The sequence below is a fragment of the Empidonax traillii genome, unplaced genomic scaffold (assembly GCF_003031625.1).
Source record: "Empidonax traillii isolate 1590-97213 ecotype Southwest subspecies unplaced genomic scaffold, ASM303162v1 scaffold350:size764500, whole genome shotgun sequence".
Lineage (NCBI taxonomy): Eukaryota > Metazoa > Chordata > Aves > Passeriformes > Tyrannidae > Empidonax > Empidonax traillii.
In genome coordinates this window covers 394610-406509 of record NW_020955543.1, presented here as the reverse complement: position 1 = coordinate 406509, position 11900 = coordinate 394610, and the positions used below count along the sequence as shown (strand labels likewise).

The 11900-nt window shown below is 38.2% G+C and overlaps 1 protein-coding gene across 1 annotated transcript in view; it reads right to left on the bottom strand.

Annotated features, from left to right (window-relative positions):
* Positions 1 to 203: 203 nt before the first annotated feature.
* Positions 204 to 11900, bottom strand: part of DPP10 (dipeptidyl peptidase like 10) — a 264172-nt gene continuing 252475 nt past the window's right edge. Inside the window, exons 21-26 of the mRNA XM_027892407.1 lie at positions 10780 to 10834; positions 6542 to 6641; positions 5750 to 5808; positions 5592 to 5664; positions 3902 to 3975; positions 204 to 2437 (exon numbers count right to left, since the gene is read on the bottom strand). Of these exons, the coding sequence (XP_027748208.1) occupies positions 2300 to 2437; positions 3902 to 3975; positions 5592 to 5664; positions 5750 to 5808; positions 6542 to 6641; positions 10780 to 10834 (499 nt within the window). The 3' untranslated portion in view covers positions 204 to 2299. The remainder of the gene's footprint in view (positions 2438 to 3901; positions 3976 to 5591; positions 5665 to 5749; positions 5809 to 6541; positions 6642 to 10779; positions 10835 to 11900) is intronic.

Below are 11900 nucleotides of genomic sequence, written 5' to 3'. Positions count from 1 at the left end.
CTGTGTCCCAGATGAACAGCCAGCACATATTGTGGGAATTAGCCTTTTCACGTATCCACTGCACACCCAGTCCCTGCAGAAACCTCAACATGTGCACACAGCTTGTGCTTCCTTCATGAGCATTTGGCTCATGGAAAACATCTCACTGAATTCAACCAGATTAGGACCTTGTTTACTGTGTTGGTTTAGGAAAAGCTTCAGTATTGTCAGGTGAGCGTTTATTAAGTGATGGGTGTAATTTATAAAATCACAAACTAGCAGTCCCAGACAACAGAAGACCTGAAAACGTTGCTCTCTATAGAAAACAGGATTTGCAAAACCTTGTTTGAATTCTCCTCTTTTTTTTTTTTTGTTTTCTGTTATTTTGTATGATCTTACTGTAGTGTACACAGTAGCCTCCATAAATATATACTGTACCTATACTACAGATATGTACTCCATATGTACTATTATTGCCACAAAGCAAAGCCATACTTTGTGGTGACACTGGGACCCAAACAAGATATCATTGCACATTAAAACTGTATTAAACTAATTGAAAAATAGTTAAACATTGCTAATAAAACAAGATAAATACTAAACATTAAAAAGACAGAGACTTTCCAGTTTTCCATAAAACCACGCCTTTCAGACAAATTAATTATTTGTATCATAAAAAAATCCTAACTGTGAAAGAAAATATTCCAAAAGGAATTGATGAGTAAAAAAGCTCCAGGTGCTTTTTGATTACATTAAAAACAATTCCCATTCTCATAAAATATGCAAACTTTACATCTTAAACAGCATATTTACCTTCAAAAAATTACTTTCTTTTTAATCTTGAAAGAAATTAAACCTTAATTGGGTATGAAAGTATTTGGAATTTATCCAGAAATAAAAAAACTACAGTTATTGTAAGTGGCACAGCATCTGTCAAGAGTTTTCACATAGGTTTGAAAGATATCTAAAATTAAGCCAACACCATACTTGATTTTCATGATCAGAGTTAATATTCTGCAAATCCAAACTGGTTGCCTTGTTTATTTCATAGTTTCAATTTCTATTGTTGTAATTCACCCTGGCAAATAAATAGGTGTATGAGGGGCTGAACAATAATAAAAATTAACTTCTAAGAATCTTCCTTAGCCTTGAATGAAAACCATTTCATTTCTTTGTGATTGCTGCTGAAGCTAAATCCTGTTGCAAGAGACTTAATGAGCAGCCTTGGAATAAAAACGTCACCACCTTGATGCACATCAGAATTACATCTGAGACCAGATGGAAGAAAAGGAAATGCACTATACAAAATATGTCTTCATTTGAGGAGTAAAGTATTACTCAGTGGCATTATACATTGTTAATAAACTTTCTTTATCTGAAACTATAATTTAATATTTATGTTTCTAATTTACATGTGACAAAGTAGCATATTCTAAAATTAGAGTGTAACCAGCAAACTATTAACTACTATAAACAATACCAAAACACAACTCAAACATATTTTAAGGAAACAATAGATACATTTTGGACTGGGGAATGATTTCAATTGCAGATATTGTTTTAAATACAGCTGTCAATTACATCTTGAACCTCAATTACATCTTCAACCTCAGAAATATTTTCTGCTTAGGGAATCCTGGGTATATACATAAAGACCAAGAGCACACCACCAAAAAATCCCTTATTGGTTACTAGTAGGTACAGTAATAATTGTAAATGCTGAAATTGTGTGTGGGGAAATAATTTTCAATATCAATGTTATATGATGCACTAGACAATATCCCCTTGAGCAGAAACTAGAGAAAATATCGTGCCCTTTATTATCTCTGTGGTTTCTTACGTGTAATAGACAGCAGAAGAATTGCACTTATTGTAACATTACAGTAGAGTGTTAGATTGCAGTTCACCTTTTAGAATATTAGTGGCCATAATACTTATGATAGGTTGTGCCTTATGCAAAGATGAATAAAGATGTGCATTTAAATTAAAAAACGAGCAACCACTTACAGAACCAACAGTGAGGCTTAACATAACAAACATGCACTAACCCTACACTTATGCAAAACTAAGTTCTTCCAGGAAACTGTAACCAACTGTTGACCTTCCACAAAGGTAAAGGTTTTGTCCCTTGGTAATATGTTTGGACTTTGCAGTCGAATTCCAGTTTATTAGCTCATTGTCTGTAAATGTGCTGTTCCACTGTGATATCCTTTAGCTGCCCTTGAGCTTCTGCAGAATCTGCAATCTTACAGTCACTTTTATTTAAGGGTTTATTGAGCCGCAGAGTAAGTCCCCTTCGGTACTACACAAATAGGCTTCCTTATTCATCCTCTTCAGGTTCCTGTGGTAAAATTGGTGTCTCCTCCTTTAAACAAGCACTAAAAAACCCAAGGATTGTGCTGTAAAGGTGATATTTGCTTTTCTCAGAAGCAATGTTATGACCTTCATCCGGGTAGATCTAGCAGAGGAGAAAGGAAAAAAGTAAATAGTTTTTATAGGCTTTTCAAATATTTAGGGCTCTAATTTTCTTTCTCTGATCTTCAAAATGTTTTAGATGACAACAGGATGATAACATTAGTTTTATGGCATCAAGGAAAGCTAATAAAACTCAAAGTAAAACTCATTCTCTTGGAATTTGAACTTACATAAAACAACCACTGCAGTGGGATCTGCAGAAGCGAAAAAATTTGTATTCTTAGCCATTGTGCTTACAACAGTTTACTTAGCTGGCATTTTCAATGGTGCCTAGGCATCCAAACCCCATTAACGTCAATGAGGATTAATTACCTCATGCTTTTAAGGACCTCTCAATATCTCAGCTTCCAAGTGTTCAGCAAAAAACCTTCTTATTCATATTTTTAACTATCTTGCTATCTTATCTAAAGCCCATCCCGTCTTCTTTTTCTCTCCCAGGATGGATGTGGGCATTTTTATCTCCTAAATCAAATCCCACAGGGAATCTCTCCCAAGTGAGGCTGAGCAAACGTTTCCAGTCTGAATGAAGAAATCCAGACTAGGAGACAAGAGACCTGAGGTGGCCTGAGGCAAAAGGCTTCAGTTGCATCAGAAGGGCTCAACAGGACTCTCCTGAGACACCTCTTGTCATTCCTGCTTCTTCCTCTCTCCACAGGCCTTCACATCACCTCAGCTGAAATCACAAGGGCAGTGGCAACAGATTGTACATATAAAGTTCTTTTCCTTTCCAGAGTGACACTAACTCCGTTGTTGCCACCTCCTCCCTGACAGGAGCTCTCACGCTTTAGTGGAAACTACAGGATTGCCCACAGTTCAGGAAGGTCGAAGCTTGCAATGTGTAACATCAGAGATATTTGGAGGAATGACCCAGAACAACGTCATGTCAGACATCCAGGAAGGTTTGATGCAATCAGAGCCCTTGGCCAGCAACATCCACGTGCTCTGGGTGGGTCCTGTGCAGGTCTGTGCATTGGCAGCAGCCCTGTCCTGCTCTTCCCATCTTGCTCTCACAACATCCTCCTCCTCTGCAAGGCAGTGCAGAGAGCGAACACTGCTCTCACCTTTTAGCTGCCTTTTAGTAAATATAAATGCTGAAAATAAGGGGAAATTACTCTCACGTGCCCCAGTAGTTTTTTAAGCAAAAAGGGACTAAAGTAGTGATATCTCCCTTCGACAAATAGCGCATGTGGATTCCAGAGCACTTTGTATAGTGTTGTAAGATAAACGGGTGGGAAAACAGAAAGATGAGAGAGAGCCTAGGAGAACAAGATGATATAGCTCTCGACATCTATACTAACAGTGAGGAAAATGGGATTAAAGAGACTTCTAACTGCAAATTGAGGTAACGCTGCTGCGTTGTGGTAGGGAGGGTCCTTCTCAGTGAAGAAATAGCAGTAGGAGGTTAAATGTTCAACTATGTTTACAGGAAAAGCCACAGTGCACATACCTGCATAGTGTAATTAGCCCCAGCTTTTATTAGATGTTTAATTAGTTCTGCTGAATGCTGGAAGTGGACTTTAGCTGCAAGACAAGATTTGATATTATTAGAGAAAGCTACACTAATATGAAATACTTATCTGCTAAACAGCTTTGGCTGAAAACATTTCCATCCTCTGTAATTATTGGATCAGAAGCTGACTATCTTTAAGGTCAGAAGTGTCCAGCCCCATCAGAAACAGCAATACAGGGTGTTACAACAGAGGTTCTGGAGAAGGAGCTGGAAGCCTCAAGGGAAGCCATACTTTCCACGTACTCTCTGAGGGTTCCTATCTTTACCATTCATTTACACCCACCGCAATAGTTTAGAGGTGTGTAAAACCATTCTGTTTGAACACCTAGGCATTTTATAATTGTGTTGAAGGAAAGCACATTGGATTTTCTACTGCTTGCACAGGGTTATTACAGCCCACGCTTCTTAAGGAAATGGAGTTTCTCCAACCCATCAGTAACTTAAGCTTTGTGTGGTAAAACCAGGCAGCTTTATTATGATGTCCTAACCCTGCAGGGCTTGGGCTGCAAGTGGGCTGGGTGGTGTCACTGGATGTGATATTGAACAAGGGCTGCAGGCAATCAGAGTCCTAGGCTTAAGCACAGATACCTATTGAAGTCCCAATTCCTGCCAGGACCAAGTTCAGAGGGGCAGAAATTGCTGCTGCCTGTTACAATCAGCAAAACCTGAGACCCTCATGCCTGCTCAGTCACCCAATGTATCTTCTCTGCCCCTCTCCCCTGTGCTCTGGGAAGAAACACTGGACAGTGTTTGTACCCCTTTGATTGCACTTTGGATACATAACACAGGTTTGGTGCTTTCACACTGGTGTGACATGCTGGCAGGTGCCATTCTCACTGTGCCAGCTGGGCATGGGCACTCTCACATCAGCCCACCACTGTGAGGTACTTATGCCTCCAGAATGAGAAGTAAGAAACCTTCTACTATCCCACATTCACCAGAAAATTGTTGGGGAAAGAAGAAGGCATGTGAATCTGTTCAGAGGAGCTGGTTGCAGCACTGTAATTTGTGCCTGCATCAAAGCCTGTTCTTCAGACTTATATCAGTTAAGAAAGTTCAAAAAAATACACTGCAGTTAAATTTAAATCTGTAATTACAAATTATCTCATTTGACACATCTTGTGATTCCATTAAAAGCGCTAGAACTTACCCTGTTCTACTCATTTTCTGTCTTAAACTACTGCTAAAAGTATTGGTGCTATTAAAAGGTTATGTATAGCTTCAGCTTCAGATGCTTTCACACTACCTTGTAATTAATTAGCTGAAAACATTAGCTTTCCATGTGGTGATGTACTTCACCAACTGTACTGATAATTCTGCAGAATTTCTATGAATTTAAAACAACATTAAAAATGTATGTAATTCTATTAATAATTCACGTAATACCTTTCACTAGCAAGACAGTGGTCCTCAAGATTTAAACAAATTAGAACATACAGCACCTAAAAGGTGCAAATATTCACCAAAGAAAAATGTCACCAGTTTGGGGTTAGAAGTTGAAACAAAAGAAAAAAATCCTATCAGAGGGATAGTAAAACTGAAAATGTACTTGCTAGGTGTGTGTCTCATCAGTCCTTGAACTATTAGTAGTTCTGACTCTCAATTAATTGCATCTCTAAATACTTACCATCAGCTGTTCCATGAACTATTAGCAAATTCGCTTCTTTTAAACCATGAAGATTGTGTAATACACTGGATGCCTGGCAAACAAACACACACAAGTGTAACTGAGTTGCATTTTGAGAGTAAAATGGTCATTTTAAGTTACATTTTTTGCTAACTTACCTGATAGGTAATTTCCTCTTTTGATGGAATCCCAAGGTATCTTTCTGAAAAAGCTGATGCTGTAGAAGTAAAACAAAAACTTGTGAATTCAAAGTTACTTCTCTTTAAAAATCGACCTAGAGTCAGGAGATGCTATTTAAGCCATGAAGTCAACAGAGATGTTAATTTAGAACCAAAATGTACCATTTTATTGTACCACTGAAAACCATTTTTAAATGGTTAAAAAAAGAAACCAAACAAAAATCAACCAACCACCTCCCCTTCCCCCAAAAAAAACCCCAAGTACACAACCAATAACAAAAAACCTCAAGCTCAAACCAAAATGCGCTGAAAATTTTAACAGACCAGTAAACAAATGTGCCCTGATTTCCCATGTACCACAGTCCAGAGCCTGTGCCCTAAACTTCATATACATAATGAAAATATCCTGTGATTGAATGAAAACATGGCTGATATTGTAGGGAATTGACTGCTAAACTTAGAAGAATCATTCCTCATATAAGTCTTGATTCATATTGATATACCTAAAGGGTCCTTAGGAAATGAGTTTCAGTGGAGAACAGGAAACAACTCCTTTGAAAAAATCAGTGGTGTTAATAATAATGTATCTATTGTGTGCTTTGGTAAACTGTCCCAGTGTTAGCTTCACTTCCATTTAAAGAAGAGAATGAGACAGTAAGGTGAAATCTTATTGATGTTGCTACATTATCCGCCCTTAGTTAAATAACACCTCCAAGAATAAAAGACATTTTGAATAGACTACCACATAGATGTAGGGTAGGGAATACTCACCATATAACTTCATATCTGTGATTGGTGCCACCACAGCTCCACACTTGAAGAGCCGTTCACTGGATTTCAGGATCATTGATGTAATGTAGCCACCATATCCCTAACAACGGGATAGAGATTTTTGGTGATTAATTTCTCTTTAGCAACAATAAAGGCCACTGTGCTACTGTGATGGTATCATTTTACAGCGTGCAGCTATATCTGCAAGAATTACTTTTAAAGGAAATGTAAAACTTCAGTTTAAGAGTGAATGGAGATCACATTCACCTGGTCATGATCCTTAAATATGCAATTAATAGTGACAAGTATATTTTGGTTCAAGCTCCACTATTCCATCACGACAGTCTAGCCTATAGTTAGTTGATTTGAAAACCACAGAAAATAACCTACAAAGCAAACCCCAAAGGTGTGGTTTTGTGGAACACAGCCTAAACAGGAAGATTTGTACTCAGTTTTTAATATGTTTGATGTAGATACTTGCAAAGTTGCAAGATACACTGAGCATTTTGCTGGCAGAACAGAGAGTAGGAAAAGGGGAAGTAACCTGTGAATTGAGTGCATTATGTCCTCCTCCTGACACCTGAACCTTTGTAGATTGAATCCTATTGCTATTAAAGAAGTTTCTGCGTGTCAGAGATCCCACAGAGAGATACAGATCCTGCGCTGTTTTTCAGAAATAAGACCTGTATGTAAGCACATTGTTCAGTATTATGCTGATCTCTGGATGCCCTTTCTGGCCACAATACCAACCATGAGGCTGCTTTGCTACAAAGCAGGGACCACAGACGGCATGAAGAAGTTAAAGGAGACAGGGCAGAACTGGGGAGGTCTGTCCTTGCCTCACAATGTTTGTCTGTTCCTATTTCTTCACCATCTCTCCTGCAAAGTCTATTAGAGACTTCTCCAGGAAAAGTTGTGACACAAAGAGTCATGAAAGCTTTTTGAAAGTTTTAACTTGAGACCACAGTTTTCCTTGGAATGACACTGGCAATCCATTTCTGTATACCTGTAATCACTCTAGACCCACAGAAAACGAAATTCTGAATTGTGGTATCTGGGATCAGTGGTTTTCTCATATATTATGGGCTCTTCCAATTTCTCTATTTGTCATTTTTGTTTTCCCTTCATCAGTGCTGAAAAGTTGCTTTTTTTCATTTTTTGTTGTTGTTGTTGTTGTAGTTGTTTTGTGTTGGCACAAAACATTTCAGAAAGAAAAAATTATTCCATATCAGGGAAAACAAAATACAAAACACCAGCTGACACAAAAAAAAAAGAATATTATGCATCAAATGGTTAAAGTTTTCTCATGGACTTTTATGAATGCTGCCTGTTCTTCATGACTAAATATTTAATGAATACATGATTTTATGGAAGAATGAGAATATTTGAAAATCCTTTAACCTTATTTAAGAAAAAAAAAGCAGAGATAAACATTCTTTGGAACCAATCCACAGTACATTTGAATGGACACGCTGAAGGAAATACAAAATAAGTGCTGAGTTTTCAAGAGACTGTGAAGAACTGTCTTATTCCTTTCCCATGAAAACTCCAGCCCAGGAGGAAAAGAGGTGCCTGGATCTGTCCATGTGCAGGAGTAGATTTCACCTATGAAAGAATTTCTGAGTGGGCAACAGTAACTTGTATAATTCAAAGAGTTTAAGAGGACAGCAACTTTCCTCTGCCTCTGGGTTTTCTCTTCTTTTACTTTTGTTTAATATTCTGTTTGTGTCTTTGCCAACAGCACAGTTTTGGTCCTAGAATAGGTATTGCCAGGTTATTTATTATTTACACCATGTTTTCACTAAGAGCTTGCTTAGTTCTCCTGGGAATATCTTTCCTTTGTGCTTGTGCCCTTGCTTCCAGCCAGGCTTTCCAGGACAAAAACACTGGAGAGTGATATCCCATTTTCCGAAGCATTTCACACTGACAATGCAGAAAACAGTCCACACATCCTGGTGCAAGAACATGTGGTGCCCCACTCGTGGGCTGGGTTTCTGTGGGTGTAACCTAATCACCATATTTTCAAGAAGGATGTTGGCTCTGGAATTGCAACTCATTTTTAAATTCACTTTTCACTTCCATGAATAAATCCACAAACTACATGGAACCAAAATTTGCTGTCTAACAGTTCAGAAAGGCCCTTGGCTGATGTATCACTCGGGCTTGCAACCCTCATAGAGATAAGCAATGGGGCAGTCAGAAGTAGGTATTTTCCACCCTGTGCCCTTCTGGACAGTCTTGTTACTCTTGTGCCTCATTTACATCACTGATTTTGACAAGGACTTTACTTCTCTGTAGTTCTGGAACCTCTTAAAGAGCTGCCTGACACTGCATGAGTCCAGCTTTATGGGATCAACATTAAGCCATTCCAGGCATCTTATTTTCAAGCAAAGTGCATATTCTGTTTCCATCAGTAAGGCAAATTTAATGCATAGAAAAAAAAATATTTTCCCTATCACGTTGTACATAGTAAAAAGTAAATGAGTTTTAAAGTAGATTTTTAATTGACTCTAAAACAAGCAGAGAAGAGGAAAATACAATTAACCCTAGGAAGCTGTTAAATAGATTTTTTTAATTAATTCTAAAACTGACTTTTAAATTTTATAGATTTTTGTTTGACAGTACAAAACAACCCTGAAAGGTTAACTTGGAAAGGGGATATTTCCCTGACTTCAAAGCAGTGTTGAAAGGTTATCAAATTTCTGAGGTTTTGCTCTTTGCTTTCTCACATTTCCACTCTTCATTCCTCAATACTTCTGTCAGAAAATAAGCACAGGAACATGGTCATTAATAATATTTTTTGAAAGAAAAAAAAATCAGGGGTAGGTCTTGGCAGATGTGTAAAGCCATAGTTATGTGTATGCTCTGTGGCAACTGTCTCATTACATCACTCTTAGGAAACAGGATACTGCTGAATCTCTGACAGAAAACAAGTGGGAATTTTCAAGTAGCACTGGAAATAATTTCTGAAGTCAGAAACAAGAGTGCAATTCAGAGTGCTTAGTGATATCATTTCAGAAACTATTTTTAATTATTTGGGAAGAGGATATTGAGAAATGTTGATGCCTCTATGCATGTGCACTTTCATATACATTGGTAACAGGTATTAAAACCTGAAGAGAAACGTGGCCACGATCTTCTGATGGATGAAATCAGCCCAGTTTATACATCCTCAGCTTAAAAATCTCTGGCTGCCACCCTACAAACTAAATCCTGCCTCCTGAAATTCTTGCAGTAACAGTTTCTTTAGCTCCAAGGAGTGTGGCAGGAGCTTAGATCTTTGAGGAAGGTCATGTTCATGTGAAATGCTAATAACAGCCACAAACATTAGCCAGTCCCCAAAATGCTACCAGGCAGGAGGTAAATGTCAATATCCTCATCCTGCATTCAGACAGACTGAGACAAGCAGGTTAAATGACCTGCCCGTGGCCATGTAGCAAGTCAGCAGCAGCGTGGGGATGAAAACTAAGGCATTTCATAGTGAAATGCATGCTGCTCGTATAACTGATGATTGTGGGGGGGTGATTGATCATGGTTTGTTATTGCTTTGAGCTCAAAGGCACAAAACAGCTTCATTTTTATCAAAAAACTTTTAAAAAATTAGGAGGTTGCACATACCAGCTCAGAGATGAAGCAGCAGTTGCGTGGTGTTTCTAGTGGCTGCTTTTTCACAGACGTCACTGAAATGCTATTTAGTTTGCTACTAAAAGTTAAGCCTTTGCCTTGTTCTGTCTCATGCTAAGGGCAATGACAGGCCACACAGCAAAGACAGCTGATAAAACAGCAAAGACAAGACTTCTCACTGGTGCAACAAGGAAGTTGTTGACAGTACCACAGGGTTGTTACTCGGCTGAGCTCAAGGGTCAGTAAAACATTCAAATATAAAAGCTGGTTTAGGGTGACTTTGCCAATTTAAATTCAGCCCAAATATAAAACTTTAAGAAACAAGCTTTCACAAAAAACCAAGCCCACAACAAAAATTTCTAAAGAAAGCAGATTTTTTTAATAAATACTTTCTCCTTCAGATTATGAAGCAGAAATACTGCTGTACTATAAAACTGATGTTTTTGAATTAAATATCTGTTCTGAGAAAAAGACAATATATAGAACAGACAGTAAATTATGGAAGGTTTCCCCCCTCTTTTAATAACTGAAATTGTCTGAGGAAAATAGAGAAATATATGACACTATTTTCTTAAAGAATTATGATGATATATCCTGCTATTTTTGCACATTACCTTTCCAAATATACTCAGTCTCTTAGGATCAATGAAGGGCTGTTTCAATAGTGATCTGAAAGAAAAAAAGTAGTTGTTTTTGTTTGTTTGTTTTTACTTTGGTAAAGTAAAATGGTGAATTTTACTTGCTGAATATACTCTTTAAAGAAAATTATTTGCACAGTAAGGATTCATCATACATGCAGGTCAGGTAGAAGAACAAATTACATCCATACAAGTAGTACTGCACTGTGAAATGTGATTTGCTTCCTAGTTCCTTCTCTATATGACAAACAGTTAGTGTTAGGCTCATCTCATCTAATTTAGATACCTGAATTTGAGCATCTTGTCTAAATTATCCATTTACATCTGCTTTTCATTTAAAGGATAGAAGAGAGACACTGTCAGAACAGCCATTCTTTCCCAATCATGCTGGAAACCTCTCTCACTCTGAGGAGAATAACCCTCCAGAAATGCCAGGATTTTCCACTGACTAGAGCTTAAATGACTGGTTTTGACCAGCATTTTGACAGCTGAAGGGAGGTAAGATGAATGGAACTTCTTGAATCTAGATAATTAACCAAATAATTAATTCTCTCACCAAGGCCATTACCCAGCTATGGTGAATTTTTTACAGAGAGGACAGAACAACCTGAGAGGAAAAATCCAACTAGCTTTTGAGGAGACAAAACCAGCTGCAGCACCTCCTATCAGCCAGGGGCACCCTCCCTTTTTCCCATGCACTGCATCCCAAGAGGGGCCAGATTAAATTTAGCCTAAGACATCTTGGGATTTGAGCAGGGAAATCAGGTCTCACAGCAGACCATGTGGGTTGCCTCCAACTGCCCTTCCAGGAGGATCACCTTGAATTGCTCTGCTCAGTGCAGCCCATTCCTGACCAACGTGAACATCAGGAGCCCCATTGCCCAGGCAGCAGACACAGCTGCCTACTCATGCAGTGGTTGAAGTATCAACCACTTTCAAAAGCAGAAGAAGAAAATATTTGGCTTTAAATCTGTCTTTCCCTGGGAAACCCTAGAAAAAGTCAGTCCAGGTCTTGGTATTTGCCATTTAGACAAGTGCCCCATGAGTAAAGAGTGTTGTCAAAGCTATATGTGATTACTTCATAGATGGAAATTACT